The 18,779-nt window shown below is 41.7% G+C and overlaps 1 protein-coding gene across 12 annotated transcripts in view; it reads right to left on the bottom strand.

Moving 5' to 3' along the window:
• HNRNPM (heterogeneous nuclear ribonucleoprotein M) overlaps window positions 1–18,779 on the bottom strand; it is a 40,158-nt gene that overhangs the window by 9,695 nt on the left and 11,684 nt on the right. For 3 of the 12 annotated variants that reach the window (XM_059888139.1, XM_059888144.1, XM_059888143.1), the window contains exons 3-11: window positions 13,121–14,073; window positions 12,942–13,035; window positions 11,672–11,863; window positions 10,919–11,072; window positions 8,360–8,409; window positions 6,787–6,847; window positions 4,470–4,571; window positions 3,008–3,052; window positions 2,470–2,547 (exon numbers count right to left, since the gene is read on the bottom strand). In XM_059888139.1, coding sequence (XP_059744122.1) covers window positions 2,470–2,547; window positions 3,008–3,052; window positions 4,470–4,571; window positions 6,787–6,847; window positions 8,360–8,409; window positions 10,919–11,072; window positions 11,672–11,863; window positions 12,942–13,019 — 760 coding nt within the window. In that variant the 5' untranslated portion in view covers window positions 13,020–13,035; window positions 13,121–14,073. The remainder of the gene's footprint in view (window positions 1–2,469; window positions 2,548–3,007; window positions 3,053–4,469; window positions 4,572–6,786; window positions 6,848–8,359; window positions 8,410–10,918; window positions 11,073–11,671; window positions 11,864–12,941; window positions 13,036–13,120; window positions 14,074–18,779) is intronic. The other 9 variants (XM_059888140.1, XM_059888142.1, XM_059888146.1 and 6 more) reach the window with 5 other exon arrangements.

Genomic DNA, 18,779 nt, shown 5'->3' with positions numbered 1-18,779 from the left:
GACAGAGTGTGCATCACACTGTCTCCTTTCCATATTGAAAGGTCCTTGGAAAATCTGGTTTATTAATTTGCTCCTGAGAAACATGAGGTGTACAGGTGCTATATAATGGATGCTTTCTATTGCACAATTATCAAAAATGCAGCTGGAGCCCCTATACTTTCAATGAAGCAAATGAATGCATTACATATTTATAAACATGGAAGCAGGCCAGCATTATGAATTAATAAGATACAGCAGATAACAGCAGTGGACTTCAGTCACAATTTGAATCCACCCCACTGAGCGTCACAGGTTGGTGGCTTGCTATCTGCTAGAAATACATCTAACTCAAGCAAGCCTGTGTATGGTAGGCAGAACAGAAATCCCAGAGTGGTAACGGATGGGAGCTCTGCCGTGCACCCTTAATCCTTATCATAAGCCCATGAAGAACGCAACATCCCCCAACAAAGAAATCATATGCAGGCATTAACGTGTTGGCAAAGGCCTCAGAACTTATCTTCCCAAGCACAGGGAGCACTATACAAACTCCAAGGTACTCTCCCCAACACAAAAAGGAGAGCAAGAGTCAGAGAAAGAAGTTTCACTGTCAAATACTGCATCAAACCAATCACTGCTTGATATGTAATGACCTTCCCATAAAAAAATGTTTGTATGTATCCTAAGATTTGACCCTCACTGGCTGGTTGACTGGCCCTGAGAATCTGATCTCTAACAGTCTAATGTCAGCACCCGTGACCATAATGGGATGGCATCATGATCATCAACTAAACATTAAGAGTTAAATCTGACACATCTTTATTAACTTCTCCAGTGACTGAAACCTTCCTTGGACCCAGCGCCCAAGGGCTCTGAAGCCAATTCAACTCAAATCTCAAAACAGCTCCAATGCAGGAAACCTCCAACTCTCTGCTGCAGAGGATGGAGGAGGACGACTCCGAGTCTGGATCTGGGAACATCCAAGAACACAAGAGCAACAACACATCCTCCACTATGGCTCTTCAAGACACTCAGCACTTGGAACCTTAAATCACCAGGCTCACAAGCGTAACTGCTGAATTCCATTGGCCAGGTTTCCCAAGACTTAGTCCCCATGGCTCAGCATAGGCCCACCCTCATTTCCATCAACTTCTAAATCATATCACTCCACTCCTCAGAGCAACAACCCAAATCTCCTTTTTAATGGTTCATCTGCTCTGAGCAAATACTTCATCAAGCCAGACTTCTCCAATTCTTACTTTTTATTAAAAATCCCATGCACACATGAGCTAAAGACAAGCCTGAAAGTACACTGGAAACACAAACCTCTGTTCCTTCATTTCTTATTATTCTTCCTAAATCTTTTTATCATCATCTAGAACAAGGTACTCCATGAAGAAGAAGGGCAGCTTATTCAACAGGAATCTGTCTTTCCAGTTTGATAGTTACTATCTATCCTAGTAAGGTTCTTACTTGCTCTATACAGTCTTCACATGGTATGTTACACAGACCAGCAAAGAAACATTTAAACCGAAATCCTTACGTGTATAATAACTGAGTTACTTTGCTGTATAGCAGAAATTAACAAAACATTGTAAATCAACTATACTTCAATTTTAAAAGTTTAAAAACAAACAAACAAACAAAAAAACCCTCCAGCCCCAAATTCTTAATAACTTCTCATTCCACAAAAGTTAGTAAAACAGCAGCATTCCCACAGCTGTGGGTCACAGAGGATTTCAGAAAGACTCTCAAAAGCAGCAAGATCTTCATGGCCCTCTATAGCCCTATTTGGGGGAAGGATAGGGTGGGAGGGAGTGGTGTCTATGTTGGAGACAATTCTAAAAGGCAGGATCTCAGATTAAGAGCCAAGCTCTGGAGTCAGACAGCCTGGGTCCACATTCCATCATTACTAGCCATGTGACCTTAGGCAAGTCACTCTGGGCCTCAATTTCCAATGAAATGGGGATAACAGTACCTACACATCATATGGTTCTTACAAGAACTAAATGAAATAACAGTTTTATCATTATACTTGACATAACTATGTCTCAGTTATTAAGATGGGAGGCCTGTAAGATTTAAACAGTAGTACACCAAATTTCACATGATATAAATACAAAATTAAACAAATGCTGCATCCACTCCCAATTTGCAGACATCAGAGCAGATGATCAAGCCTCACCCAGTCCAGCACTCTAGGGGAGACAAGTGCTGGAGGCCACAGGAATGCTTTAAAGTTTTTAAAGTTTTATTGGACAATTACCGGGAAGATCTGAAACAGAAAACCTCAAGAGTTTAGTAACTAAGAGAATGAACACTTGCCTACCATTAAATCTAGCTTCTGGAATACAAACTATTTAAGGCAATTCAAAGTTATCAGATTCAGCACAAAAGTGGGAGGGTGAAATCACTTATTAAAAATCAGTCTGCTGCCTAAAGGTCACCTAGAGCCAACAGACAGGAAAGGGTAGGTAGGCACACAGAGCTTACCGTTTATTCTGCCCATGTTCATCCCAGATCCAAATCGACCCATGTTTTCCATACCACCACCAAAGGGTCCTTCCATGCCTGAAAGAGACATATTTACATTTTAGCAGCAGCCTAACAAGACTCAAAGTGAACAGGAATAGAAAATGTTTTCACAAGTTTCACCTAGGGCATGTGCTGCCAAAAACTTACCAAGTCTTAAGGGCTTTTGGAGAAAAAAGGCTAGAGCCCTTACTTAAAAATCACTATCTTCAAAAGGCTGATCTGATCCAATCCAGTCAATGAACAGACAAGCAAAGAGAGACCCAGAGAGATGGAGTGACTTGCCCAAGGTCACAGAGCTAGTCAGTGAGAAAGCCAGAACCAAAAGCCAAGTCGCCCAATAGAAGGATCAATGGGTAAAAGTAATCTCTAGACTTAAACTGTTTGGAAACCCAAGTGAAAATTTCATGCAGGGCTTAAGAGAAAAGCAAAAGGGAAGAAAAGAGGGGAAACCATACCTAAAAGTAGTTACATTCATACTTCATTTGAGTTGTCTTACCTCCCATTTTATTTATTCCAAATCCTATGCCTTCCATTCCCATTCCTTAAAAAGAAAAAGTCAATGCAAACTAAAATTATGTCAAAGCCGTAATGTTTGAACTTAAAAAGCACAAGAAATTCCAAACAGCAAAAAATATCCCTGACTCCAAATATAGTTTAATTGTCAAGGGGGAAAAAAAAATGGGGTAGGGGCTCTTCCATTTCAACTGACAAACTAGTACATCCCAAGAAAGCAACTTATGCCTTTAACTAAATAATCATCCTGTGACTCAAAATTTGATAGTGTTCATACAGTTTCACTAAATGACCAAGTTAGACATGAAATGTTAAGTTTTAGGAAGAGAGTAGGGCACATTCACTTTTTAGAAGCTTACTTCAGGGAACAGAAGTACATTTTAAAATCTCCTTTAAAGGTAAAATTCTCTAAGAGCAGTTCCTAAAAACACTGAGGCTTCCCTCTCCTCAACCCCAGACTCTCCTCTGAGGTGTCAGGTCAGGGGATGTGGTGTTCAGATCAGTAAAGCCACCTGAAATACTTTCTTCAGCCCCAGAGCTTAATCTGGGAGGGAGACAAAGGAAAAGCAGAACTGACGGTAGCAGGGTTGAGAGTATCCATCTTGCAATTCAAAGAACTGCAAGCAAGACATAAGTCTGAGGCCATAAAAACGCAGTATGTTTAAATGATATGAATGCCTCATTGCACAAAAACACCAAAAAGTGAAGTTTAAAGTTCATTCTACATGTCAAAGCTTTAATCGTTAGCTATTGCTTTTCTTCTTAAACAGGCCTAGGAGAGCTATGCAGTCATGCGACGAGGCCCTCCATGTCTTTCTGCATCCGACAATGCCCCTGCCTCAAGAAGCCCTGTAAACACCAGGGGACAGCCCACAGGCATCTGGGTGATAGATGGTGGCAGTGAGGTGGTCCCAAGATCAGGAATTTCTGTCACTAACTGATAGTGTGACCTTGAGCAAGACCATCTCTCTGGCTTGCCTCCTCTTATCCAAAGGCTTAACTGAGTATCTCAGCTCAGAAGGACTTGTGAGGATAAAATGCAAAGCACGAAAGTATTCACTTGGTAAAAATGCAAAATACTGCCTTAATCAAAACGTTAGTTAGTCGCTCAGTCGTGTCTGACTTCTTGTGACCCTCTAGGCTCCTCTGTCCATGGAATTCTTTAGGCAAGAATACTGGAGTGGGCTGCCATTTCCTTCTCCAGGAATCTTCCCGACCCAGGGATTGAACCCATGCCTCCTGCACTGCAGGCAGATTCTTTACCGTCTCAGTCACCAGGGAAGCCCAATTAAAATGCATCAAAGATAAATAAGGAAGGAATTAATTTGTCCCAATATGAGCCTCATTCCACTTGAACTACTCAATGTCCAATTATCCCAAAAATTATTAAGATAACTTTAACTTCCCCAGAAATCCCCAGTCAAGAGGCACACTGTACTTCTCACCTGCAGGTCCCAGGTTGCCCATTCCAATGCCTTTATTCAAATGGTTGGCATCAATAGGCTGCCCTCCTGGTCCTAACCCCATGCCAATACCACCAAGTCCATCTGAAAGGAAATGAGAAAGTCAGAGTATTGATTCTACTTCCTTAGGAAGCCCTGACCCTAAAAGTTAAAAAGACCCTTTGTTTACTGTGTAGTAGCTGTTACACTCGCCCCACCGCCCATCTGCACCACCAAATCCAGGGCCTAATCCATGATTCAACACTGATGCATTTGGGAGCTCTCCCTTTAAAGGCATAAGCTCTCCTAAAACAACAGGGACTAGAATGTGTGATCTATATAAAACGAGCGCAACTAAAAATCAGTTCACATGAGAACTACAGAGAAGATCTGTGAACAACAACCCACACAGTGACAAGTTGTGAGCACCTACTTGTTTCCCTGAATAGTGAAATGAGAAATGTTTAATCAGAAAAGGCAACTGGAGACCTCACAAAGAAAGCAGCACAAATACACCCAACCCTCATCTCTCAACCTGGTGACCCAAAGGACTTTTCTCCGGAAAAAAACAATGTGATAAACCAGCCAATTAACACATTGGGCTTAGGCTATTCTCTGACTCTGCTGCAGGTGGTTTGAGTAATGAAGCTAGTGTATCCAAGGAACCCATCTAGTACCCAGAAAGCTTCCTGAGCCAAGGACTGCACCCTACCCACAGAATACAGGCCGATCCCAAAACAGCCAACGAGGCCTCAGAGTGTATGATACTTGCAATGCTCTGGGTGATTATGGCTTGGAGGCTAAGACCAGGTGAGATTTTTAAAAATAGGAACAAAGTTCACTTAAAAAAAAAAAACATTGACAAAACAAAAAAACAACAGTTCTCCAATTTTTAATCTGATAAAAACCGTGTTCTGAAACCGCACATAAACAGCAGCAAGAGCTCACCAAGGTTACTTACTCCCCAAAGCACTGAAGTCAACCTGAGATTTTCTGGGGAAACCAAAAGCCACAAATAATGGGCTCCCTGGAGCCCAGGGTGCCAGTCTGGCTGCCAAGCAGCCCTCACCTCCTCCTCTAGGCACAAAATCAGCAAGAGCCAGCACCCTGTTCCTGGTAATTACCGTAAGAGACCACACAGATTATGACAAGGAAATGGGGTCCATCTCTAAATAATGCTAACTTTCAACAGATTACCCATCTTATATTCGTGAAACCATGGACTTCCCCTCAAAAATCTGTCTCTACTATGCTTCTATAATCCTAAACTGCAAACAAGAATTAGTATGCTAGTCTAGGCTCCCATTCAATTCAACCTCTGATGGCTAAGCATTAGGCATGAGCCACTGCTCCAGACAGGAGGTGGCCCTGGCCGGCCTTCCAAACACCTCAACCCCACAGCCTCACGTGAGGAAAAGTCCTCTCTCACAGACACCAGCTGGTCTGGCCCTATCCCAAGCCTCAGTCTGCCTCCCACAGGCCAGCCCTGCCTGCACTGCTGACACACAGCCCCTCAGGCCACCACAAACCTCCCCTCCACTGCTCCCTGTGCTCAGACTCCCTGCCCTTCTGTGGGCTCACCCAGGATGACTTCACTATTACCCGCTCTTCCCACCTATGCCTTCCCTGCCCCAGGATGGACTTTCACCTGGATGTCACAAATAACCCTATATAAAAATTCTGACTGTTATACTTCACACACCATAAACTTCACCCTTTCTCCAGGCCCTGGCAATCACAATCCACCTGTCTTATGAACTCGCTTATTCTAGACATTTCCAATAGACAGAATCAAATTCATCCATACTGTAGCATGTTACCAGTACTTTGTTTCTTTTTTACAGCTGACTAATAGTCCACTGTATAGATTTACCATGTTTTATTTACCCATTCATCAGCTGAAACCATGCAGTCGTGAATATCTGTGTACAGGTTTCTGTGTGGGTATAAGGTTTCAGCTCTCTTGTAGTGTACACCTAAGAGTGGGACTGCTAGGCCATATTGTAATAACCAATCTCTTCTGAACCCAAGTGCAAGCTGGCTTTCATTTTTTTTTGCAGTTTGTTTCTTCCCAGCTACACCTTCTGTGTCCTGGGCAGCCTGCCTCACCGCAATGTAATCCTAACAACCCTTCCTATATTGTCTCTCTGCTTATTTTTCACCCCAAAAAAATTTATAAGGAAAACAATCTTTTTGAATGTTTTGCTCAAGAACAGTCTAGATAACTGCAGACTGACAGCCCAAGTTCAAATGTAATTGTAATTTTCTGGTTAGAATATGTTAAATTCAAAATCGTAGCCATAATAATTGAGACACTTACGGGGAAGTTGTTGTGGACGCTCAGGAGGGAAAAAATCTCCCTTTGGTAAGGCCCTCTCATCCTGAAAGAGAAAGTGAATAAATCTCAGTATTCCCTGCAGCACTGCCAGCATCAGCAAAAGCTGGAAACAATTCCTATCAACAGAGGACAGATCAGAGACATGATGATACACCCATGCCACGGAAGAACATGCCAAGTATAAATAAAAGAATATGGGGGAAAAAAAAGAATACGGGAGAGTTGCGATCTTTCATGTAAAGGGGGAAAGATAAAAAATAAACGTTCACGTCACTGTGGAGGAAGAATGGGACCTGGACACAAAGTAAGAGAAAGACTCTCACACTCAACTTTTCATGTGTTCTGACTTTTGAATCACATGAAAGTGAAAGTCGCTCAGTTGTGTCCAACTCTTGGTGACCCCATGGACTGTCCATGGAATTCTCTAGGCCAGAATACAAGTGGGCAGCCTTTCCCTTCTCTAGGGGGTCTTCCCAAGCCAGGGATGGAACCCAGGTCTCCCGCATTGCAGGTGGATTCTTTACCAGCTGAGCCACAAGGGAAGCCCAAAAACACTGGAGTGGGTAGCCTATCCCCTCTCCAGCAGATCTTCCCAACCCAGGAATTGAACCGGGGTCTCCTGTATTGCAGGTGGATCCTTTACCAACTGAGTTATCAGGTGATAACTTGATGTTATAATGTGATAATGTGAAGCAATTATCTATTCAAAAAGCTAAACTGAACGCTTAAAGGAACAAAACAAATCCTTAATAGTTTCTTCTGTTTTCTTCCTGACCTTCAGTCCTAACTAGATGACCCTCAGCACGTTCCAGTCATGCCTGTATTAATCATTAATACTGTTATCTTTGGCATCTTTGGCACAGCCACAGCTGGGCTAATGTTTATACTAAAATGCTCCAAAAGAACTTTAAAGGCTTTCTGAATCAGACTTCATTATGTTTACAACAGATAGGATGCTAACCAAACATACTTTTAATACTCTGAAAATTGAAACCTATGTATATAACCATTCTCTGAAACCAACCATTTGCTCAAGCAGGATACAGGATACTCAAGTGACTCCTGATCATGCAAAGGAAAAAATATCTGAAGAGCTGCATGAGCAAAAGTTATTGGTTATTTCTGTCATAAATTTGCTCAACATACTGCAGACTCTGACTCAGACTGATCCATAAATAGAGCAGAATGGCTATGTGCATGTACACTCTTAAATAATCCCATGTTTTTGCTAACCTTATTTGAGTATATTAAAGAGATCCTTGGAATTCCCTGGTGGTCCAATAGTTAAGAATCCACCTTCCAATGCAGGGGACACAGATTCAACCCCTGGTCCAGGAAGATTCCACATGCCATGGAGCAACTCAGCCCATGAACCACAACTACTGAAGCCCATGTGCCCTAGAGCCTGTGCTACACAAGAGAAGTCACTGCAATGAAAAGGCCTGTGGCCCACAACTACAGAGTAGCCCTCACTCCCAGCAACTAGAGAAAGTCAGTGTGCGGCAACAAAGATCCAGCACAGCCAATAAATAAATAAAAGATCCTATTAACTTACCATTTTCACGTGCATTGGTCTGTCAAACAGCAGCTGGCCATTAAACATAGCTGATATTACAATTAAGGCTATTTCTTGCAATTCTAAAAACACGCATAGCACGAGAGAAATACCCAAGAGAAAAATACTCCAACTGCTGCCACCAGTCCCTCTAAGTAGTGAATTTATGAGTAATTTTGATTCCTGCTTATACTTTCAAGTATTTGTTCCTACAGTAAACATAAAAGCAACAATAAACAAGGCTCAAGGGGGATAAAACGAAACCTCTGCTTACTCCTTAGGTGTGGATCTTCATTCAAAAAACCTTAAAAAAAAAAAATCTTATACTTCTCACTAAACCATTCTCCTCTTAAAAAGCACTCACATTAGGGACTCCCTCCATGGTCCAATGGTTCAACGTCATGCTTCCAATGCAAAGAAAGCAGATTTGATCCCTGCTTAGCGAACTAAGATTCCATGTGCTACATGAACGCCCCCTTCGCCCGCCACCTCCCCGCAAAAAAAAGAACAGCACTGACATCAGTTTTCCTACTGCGTCCAATAAGCCCGGTCTTCTAGCATGTTTTGAAGTACTGTGTTTTCTGGCTAATATACTCAGTGACAATCTTACCAGAGTTTAAGATCAGTGTTCCTGTGTGGTATCCTCTCTGTGGTCACTCTAGAGTGAGCAGCCTAGAGTCAGAGAGGTGCTTCTTCCAGAATGTCAATCCACTGGAGAAGACAGGCCCTGTAAGGATTTACCTCTCCCTTCAAATCAGACCCTCTAAAAAGAAAACCCTGGAGAAGACCACCCATTGACATGTGCCCATTTTCGAACCATCGCTTCTATCTACACAGTATTGGACTCCCGTAATAATATCCACAGTAACATATTCTCAATCCCAAAGAAAGGCAATGCCCAAGAATGCTCAAACTACTGCACAATTGCACTCATCTCACATGCTAGTAAAGTAATGCTCAAAATTCTCCAAGCCAGGCTTCAGCAATATGTGAACTGTGAACTTCCTGATGTTCAAGCTGGTTTTAGAAAAGGCAGAGGAACCAGAGATCAAATTGCCAACATCTGCTGGATCATGGAAAAAGCAAAAGAGTTCCAGAAAAAGATCTATTTCTGCTTTATTGACTATGCCAAAGCCTTTGACTGTGTGGATCACAATGAACTGTGGGAAATTCTCAAAGAGATGGGAATACCAGACCACCTGTCCTGCCTCTTGAGAAATCTGTATGCAGGTCAGGAAGCAACAGTTAGAACTGGACATGGAACAACAGACTGGTTCCAAATAGGAAAAGGAGTACGTCAAGGCTGTATATCGTCACCCTGCTTATTTAACTTACATGCAGAGTACATCATGAGAAACGCTGGACTGGAAGAAGCACAAGCTGGAATCAAGATTGCCGGGAGAAATATCACTAACCTCAGATATGCAGATGACACCACCCTTATGGCAGAAAGTGAAGAGGAACTAAAAAGCCTCTTGATGAAAGTGAAAGTGGAGAGTGAAAAAGTTGGCTTAAAGCTCAACATTCAGAAAATGAAGATCATGGCATCCGGTCCCATCACTTCATGGGAAATAGATGGGGAAACAGTGGAAACAGTGTCAGACTATTTTTGGGGGCTCCAAAATCACCGCAGATGGTGACTGCAGCCATGAAATTAAAAGACAGTTACTCCTTGGAAGGAAATTTATGTCCAACCTGGATAGCATATTCAAAAGCAGAGACATTACTTTGCCAACAAAGGTCCGTCTAGTCAAGGCTATGGTTTTTCCTGTGGTCACGTATGGATGTGAAAGCTGGACTGTGAAGAAGGCTGAGTGCTGAAGAATTGATGCTTTTGAACTGTGGTGGTGGAGAAGACTCTTGAGAGTTCCTTGGACTGCAAGGAGATCCAACCAGTCCATTCTGAAGGAGATGAGCCCTGGGATTTCTTTGGAAGAAATGATGCTAAAGCTGAAACTCCAGTACTTTGGCCACCTCATGCGAAGAGTTGACTCACTGGAAAAAGACTTTGATGCTGGGAGGGATTGGGGGCAGGGGGAGAAGGGGACGACAGAGGATGAGATGGCTGGATGGCATCACTGACTTGATGGACATGAGTTTGAGTGAACTCTGGGAGTTGGTGATGGACAGGGAGGCCTGGCGTGCTGCGATTCATGGGGTCGCAAAGAGTCGGACACGACTGAGCAACTGAACTGACTGAACTGAACGTATTTTCTCTAGTCATGTGTACATACACGTTCACTTGTGTCTGACTCTTTGAGACGCCAAGGACTGTAGCCCGTCAGGCTCCCCTGTCCATGGGATTTTCCAGGCAACAATACTGGAGTGGGTTGCTATCGCCTCCTCCAGGGGGTCTTCCTGACCCAAGAATCATACCCATATCTCTTGCATCTCCTGTACTGGCAGGTGATTCTTTACCACTAGCGCCACCTGAGGATCCTCTAGTAACACAGGAAATGCTAATACACAAAATTACCACTTCCCCACACAAACCTGCATTACTAATACAACATTTAAGCCAAACTAAATTCACTAAGTTGAATTCCAAAAAAAGGATACATATAGCTTGCACGGCTTCAATGGACTGTTCAAAAGTAACAGTGCCTATTCCACGACTTTTTCCGTCTTTATCCTCAAGAATGTCTGCTCGGACCACCACACCAGCCATACTAAAAACTTCCTTCAGTTTCTTCCAGCCAACTTTATAATCCAGCTAATCAAGAGAAGAGAGAGGCAAATCTCACTGTAAACATTTTTACTACATGAATGTGACATGCTTTGGGTAGAAAACAAGCATTAGAAAATGTTACAAAAATAATGTCATAAGCCTATTTTAACTACTATTTACTGAATAGTAAAGTCTTTTCTCTAAAGAAACGATTTAAGTCACCTCATTCCTTTCAAGGTAATGCTTATTTTGTGAATACTAAAAAACTTTGCTCCCCATTTAAGGTTTACCATCATCCTCCCCAATCCACTTTTTCCCTTTGCAAATGACAAAGGTTTATTACCATACACCCAGACGTAACAAGAAGGGAACATCAATATACAACCTCTGTTCATATACGTTACCCGGCACGTACTCTTACAAACACAAGCAGAACTCAGTAAACATGCCCCAACAGGACCATGGGTCAAGCCTGTGTGACTTATGACTACTGTGGTCATTAGGGGACAAAGCCCATAACCCTCCTTTAGCTCCCCCACCTCCCCACCCCCAGCTCAAATGTCAGAGCTACTGTTTTAACTCATTGACAAGACCATCTAAAGCAGTAACTCAAACTTTACGAAACAATGTGTCCATTTACTTACATTTGCTACAAATACTGTGCTTCCAAGTCTTCCAGCCTGTAATGCATGGATAATCTCATTTGGGATGTTAGGATTATTTAGGATACTGGGTGGGATATTAATCATTCCTGGGCCACCTGGTCCCATACCCATCCCACCAGTCGTAGCCATCACCTTTTGCATTGCTCTCCTGGCATGTTCACCATCAGGATCCTAAAATAAGCACAAAAGGGTTATATTTAACTGACCCAGTGACAATTAAAACCAGCTCCAACAGTTAAGTGATGTTCCTAAAATTTCAGATACTGAGAGGATGTTTAGAAACCATTTCTCAAAATCTGTAACAAGAAATTCAAATGAACTAAAACCAAATTGCCAGGCCAGGAACAATTCCAGCCAAAAGAATGAGGAAGAAAGGAAGGGTATAAAATTTAGCTCTCAATTTGAACTAAGAAAAAAACAAAAGGTAAAGGGGTGGATGAAATGATTAGCCAGAACTTCCAGGTTGAAATAAGATCTTCAAGGGCTTGGTATAATTGAATTCTCACTAATTCAATGAGGTTTTATAATTTGTGTAAACCCCTTTGGTGATTTCCCAAAAGTTTGAAAACACAGCTCTAAATCACCAAGGTTATTTACTTCATCCTTCAAGAATTCAGGTATTCAACTCATGAGTAATGTGTGCAAAGGTTCATGAATCGCTGGTGTTTATTCTTGAACTCTGCTGTTTTGTGTGCCACCTTCACATGAGAGCACTCAAGTCCTACCATGCTTCCTCTCTGGCCTCTGTGTACTTACTGACCTTCCTTCAAGAGTAGGAGGTAAAAATAAGTCAAGGAAGGACTGAATTAACCAAAAACCTCCCATTTTCATTCAGGGACAGAAGACACCTGATTTGGATTAGCTACGAAAAAGGACTCAAACACATTTAACAAAAAAAGATGAGGATTCAGACTGAGTAAAACTGCAGATGTAGAATACCTTAAAAACAAACACACACACAGTAGAAAACCATGGGCTCAGTTTGAGTGGCCAAACCAAGGCAGGCTGGCCTAAGACAAACCACAGGTGTCAGGAAGGCAGCAGGCAGTGGCTCAAGACATGTTCAGCCACTATCCCAAAGTTCTTATGGGAAAGATTGCTGAAGCCTGCGACTGACCCTCCTCTTTACAAAACAACAGGATGTTCTGCTCTGTAAAATGTCACCAAGGACTATGTCTGTCTTTTCCTATCTCCAAACAGGGACAACTCGACAACTACAGATGGTATCCACAGTGTTTCATGAGCTTACTTCTTTGACTTTCAGTGGTCTTCCACTCAGACTATGCTTGTTTAGAACTTCAGCAGCTTTTTTCATGCTCTCTTCCATCTTGAATTCAACAACACTATGAAGAGTCAAAAGGAAATGAGTGAAACCAGTCCTACAGCTAAGAAGGTTCAATTGCCAATAAGTAATGAGACAATACTTACGCACATCCCTTTGGAAGAAGCCACAGACCAGTCAGAAGAGCAAGAGGGGGAAAAAAGAAAAAAAAGTAAATTTCAGTGACAGTTATAAATTAAAAGTATGATTTTTGTAACAGTTTTTAAATTAACCCTTCTAAGGGGAAGCTGACAGAGTGTCTTGCCTGGCCTTCCTTATTAAGAGCTCCGCTCCTAGCGTCTCCTCTCTTCACATTACCAGCTTTTGCACTAGTGCTGCTGAAGTTATAATGAGCAGACCTAATTCAGGTTCTCCAAGAAATCACACAAACTTTAGATCTGCTTCCCTCGGCACTCAATCAATTCCTTGTCATACTCCTCCTTAAATCCATCCCTTCCATAAATTAAGCTCATCCTTTTGATTATTCTAAGCCATTCTATTGCACGACAGAAAATAGTTAATTTTCTCTTTAAACGAGGCCAATTTTAAACGTTCACATTTTATTATTTGTTTTACAATTTACTGGCACAAAGGCAACTTTTCAGAATCTTTGGTTCACACAACTTTCAAATTCAGCAAACAACCAAAAGTAACATTTTCTAGACAAGAACACACGTTTTACATTAATATACCACCGCTAAAATTCCATGCATAATTCACACACAGCCAATTCCTCTGTTAACAAAGAGACAATGCTGCTCTTGGTCCCCAGTTATCCAAATTGGGCATCCAAAAAGAATACCAAGAAGCTCATTGGCCAGCCATTTGGAAAAGCGGGACTCCAGTTGGCAAATCCCCTCCCACCCCACTCGGATGTTTGGCAAACCAAACATAGCTACTGTAACATGAGCACTCACTGCCTTCCTGATTTCATTCGATTCCACGCCACCATACAGTTACATTTTTCATGTAGTAAATCCACAGAAGAAATTCTCTCAGACACTTACCCTTGACTTTCCTTCAGCGTCCATTAAGAGCTCCACGTATGTTACCTCACCAACTACAAATCAGTTTCCAGACGACACATAAACCAAGGGAGAAAAGCCAAGAAAACAATGGGAATTTAGAACAATCATCAGCAACCTTGTATGGAGCCTCTGCCTTATAAGAAAGCCCAGAAACACTCCATGTTCTCTAAACCGCCACACTAGGCATTACAGGTGTGCAGTAAAAGTAGGTGAAAGTTGTTAACAATATGTCCTTGATTTTCCTCCCACCTCAAACAAGCTATTTCCCTGTCTGAAATGCTCGTTCATGACTACAGGCAATCCAAATCTACAGGAAAGAAGTCTGCATGATTCACTTTTGGGAAGAAGGAAGGAAAACACTTTTACACATACACTGACTGCTGAAAGCAGGTAAACAGCACACTAAATGCAATGCCACTGAATGAGCTCAACTGTTCACTACAAAGATGTGTACATGTATATGCTCAAAAGGCGCACACACAGCGTGGCTGGCTACAGGAGTGTGCAACCTGTCCAATCGCATCGGGCTCTGCTGAGGGCCATGCACATAGTTAACGCTCTGCTGCTGTCTTGAAATGCTCAGTAGTTTTTAAATAAGGGGCCCGGTGCTTTCATGTTGCACTGGGCCCCACAAATTCTGTGGCTGATTTCTGCACACAGCACTAGGCTTCATAACTATCACAAGCAGGATGTATAACTTATTCATCACAAAACCAGAGCAGCATCTGCATTCTTTTCAATGAATTAAGCCAGGCTTTATTCTCACTGCTCTCTCAACCTTCTCACTACAGGACACAGATAAATGCAGACTTAGAGCTCAGTTGGCACCTCAAGAGCTACAAAGACTCACTCAGAAGGCTAGTCGACACAAAAGGGGAAAAAAACAAACATTTCCAAAGAACCCACAGATTTTCCTCCAGGTTTGGATTGCCAATTCATGACCACCACAACCAGATGTTAGAACCCACCAAGACAACCACCAAAATGGCTGCTGAACTTGAAGATGGCACAAACACACCAAAAAAGCCTAGAAATTTTAGTGTTAACTTGGAGGAAATAACAACTAAGCAGACTCTCCAAAGTCAAGAAAGGGCTTTTGTTTCAAGAAATATTTTTTTCATTTTCAGGATTATTCTTTATGATGATAAAGCCTCCTCTCACTCAGTTTTCAATTTGGTTTAGCAGTACAAAAATAAATCTCTTAATGGCCCCAAGTCTTGCCTAGCCTATTCCTTTGTTCAAAGGATATTAAAATTATAAGGATTTTTAAATTAATATACCACAAAAAGACTTAAGTGCAAAGTAAGATTAATTTTTTTTAATTTGAAGAGCATACTTATTAGTAATATATTTGCATGGCAGTGGACAGGAAGAAGGTCAAGGATTCAAAGTTTAAATCTATAGCCTCACCTCCTTTGTCCTTTCCTGAAATATTACAGACTACACCAGCACTTTGCACAAAACAGGAAGGAAAATCGGTGCAAAGAAAAGAAATTAGGATTATTTCTAAAGAAAAAATTAGGAGGAACTGGTTTAGTTTAACTTTTGGAGTATGCACAACTGAAAAATGATCACAGCCAAGGAATAAATAGTCATACAAATTGGCTTTCTGTCATCCTTACAAAAGTAAAGAAAGTCCAAAAATGCTGTGGTCATTCTTGAGGCCATGTTAAAAGCCATTTATTTCAATAGCAGCAGCCATTTGAGGACCAACAGCCCTTGACTCCACGTTGATGAAAATGTCAAGTTGTATCAAGACAGTGAAAGAGACCCCATCCCAAGTTAACCTCCTAGAGCTGAGACTACTACCTAATAACCTTAAAAATAAATTTAAAAATCACAGTATCTAACTCTGACAGCTGTAACCATGTTGTCAGAATTCAAATACTGTTGCATTTTTAGAAGTTTCTAGTTTGTGCCTATAAAGACACTGATTTATCAAAAAGTTGTCACTGCAACCCAGAAACCAAGCAAGTCTAAACCAAACCTTTTTCCATGATCATAACCATTTTAACCAAAAGCCAGGTTTAGAAATTAGGACTTTGTCTACTTAACATTCTAGAGACAGCACGAATCCAACTTCAATCCTCTCTACCAATAACTCTGCTTAAAGGGTCCTCTCTTCCCCAAAAGGTACAGCTGCTTATTAAAAATTATATTTAAAAGACCTCCATCCTCAGTTTAGCTATAGGTCAGGCAAGTCTTGCGGTTCTACCATGAGTAGCACTGTTTCCATAATAACCACGTTCCTCATAAATCCATAATTTTCTGATCTCTACCCTGAGAGACCACATGAATTCAGAGGTGTAAGCAAACCACGGTTAGACAATCTGCAACAGTTACCAATTCATACTTCTCTACAGGAAGATGGTAACAAAACCTTTAAAAAGGTCACCTCTCCTTTAGTTTTACATTATTAAAGCAAAGGCCTGTTAAGTACAGTCAGTGCAACTATTAACACTTTGAAGGCAAAATGTGTCAACTATTCATAGTCTAGTCACATTCAATGAAATGAAGTTTAAAAGAACAAATCAACCCAAGCACAGAAGTTAAGGCTGTGAGGCAGAGTTAACAAACTGGCAGTTTCAAGTCTCGTAGAGATAGAATCTGCAGGTATTAATGGAAAATACTGCTGCTCCTCTTGTTCCTGATCATGGATGGAATCCATGGAATCCCAAGAGTAGATAGACTGCTAAATTCTACTGCAGCTTTAAACATCAAAGTTTCTGAATGAAAAAACGAAGTCTTTGAAAAATTGAATGCCAAATGTTATTACCTACCTTTATTTTAAAATGCTCCAAGAACTCACTGTTAACCAACATTTAGGTGGATTATTCAAAATATTACCTCAAGAATAAAACATGATGAGGATAAGAAAATGAGCAACTCCCCAAGAACTCAGGTAGTCCCTTGGAGCTACTCTGCTCTAACACTCCTGCGCGTCTTTGTATCAAAGTACAGGGGCTAAAGCTTCACTGAAGAAAACTCGTAAGTGAAAGGAATAAAGGGGGTGGGGGAAGAGCTCAAAACCATGTTATCAAACATTGTCACTCAGCCAATGCTCAGGGAGCCACTCTAATGGAGGGGTGCACGGGGAAAAATGCGTATTTTAACTTGGAAAGCGTGTTTCTTTGCTATACAGCTAACTTGACACGTAACAAAAAACATTATCCGATACAATGAATATTCAATTCATGGACAAGTTAGAAAAAATGATTAAGCACATTCTTGCTGCTAATTCCACACCGCAGAACACTGCCTCTCTAACTTGACCGAAACCCAACAAGTAAGACAGGCAGGCTGTACTGTTAAGGTTCGATCCACGTACCCACAAATATGAATGCTGCAGCAGCAACAGACCTTTCCAAAACGCAGGCTGAATATCCAACAGAGGAAATCATAAAGGAGTCACAGACTTGGTATTTTTACCAAGGGATTTTTACTTAAATTGAAAATAAAGTTCTGCTCTGCAGACTCACAATGTAGATTATCATTGAGAGCCAACAGACTTACTATTGGACTATACTTGCCCTCTGGGCCTCAGTTTTCTGTCAGCTGGAATTTGAAATTTACTTAAAGTGACGCATTCAATAAAAACAGAAGGATTAAGTGCTTAAGAAATCCTTGCTTACACAAGTTAAACTGACTGCTGCTACCCTTGAGATTGACTGAGAGTAAGCTGTACCGCTGGCCTTCTGTCTTCCTCACACTGCGCTCCAGCTCAGTCCTGCCAGGGTGCAGCGGCCCCACCTCCAGGCTGCTGGAGAACAGCTCAACTATGAGCTTTCCTTGGGCACACAGGACTTCTCTAAAACGGTGCATAACACCCTTCAAGTTTACAATTCCCAAAATCAATCAATCACCCTTTGCTCACAGAAGTCTTAATTTTTCACCCAGACCTTACAGTCAAACACTCTTGAGATGTTCGTGTCTACCAGTATTTGTCAAGTGATGAAAACCAGGCAGTTGTGAGACTGTTCAGTCACTTGCAAACCTAGTCTGGCAGTCTCCAATTCAAATTTATCTTACATTGGATTTCAGTTTTTGTTTCAATCCACTCTTCAGTGTTCATGGAGTCATATGTTCCACATAATATCTCCATTAAAAATAAGCATGATCACAGGGACAAAGGAAAACATGAGGAGCCAAACAGACTGGGTAGGGACTTTTACTTAAATTGAAAATAAAGTTCTGCTCCTAGATACACAATGTAGATCTTCTTGAGCCAACAAAAAACCTCTCTGCGCCTTCAGGACATTCAGAGCAGGAACAGGGAAGCTCAAGGAAGGGTGAGTTCAGTTCTGTGGACTGTTTAATCCATCTCTCCCTGAATGGTTTATGATGCAAGAGGGGGCAGCGGAAGCAGCCTGGCACAGAAGGAAACAAAGCTCTCATACCTCTTCTCTTTAAAACCAGCAATGCTGACTGCATGACACTGCCACCAAACAAGCTTTGTGATCCCATCCAGGGGAAAAGGCACCAGCGGCCTGTTCACATAAGACATGCATTACTAACAGGTGCTCCGAGAATACTATTAAAAGCTAACAGAGAAGATACACCTGGTGTCCAAGGAGCAGGAATTAGGGAGGAGTACATGATGAGAAGGCTGTTAAAAGCTAACAAACAGAGAAGATATACCTGGTGTCCAAGGAGCAGGAATTAGGGAGGGGTACATGATGAGAAGGCTGTTAAAAGCTAACAGAGAAGATATACCTGGTGTCCAAGGAGCAGGAATTAG

Source organism: Bos taurus, chromosome 7 (genome assembly GCF_002263795.3).
Source record: "Bos taurus isolate L1 Dominette 01449 registration number 42190680 breed Hereford chromosome 7, ARS-UCD2.0, whole genome shotgun sequence".
NCBI lineage: Eukaryota > Metazoa > Chordata > Mammalia > Artiodactyla > Bovidae > Bos > Bos taurus.
This window is presented reverse-complemented; position numbering and strand designations above follow the sequence as displayed.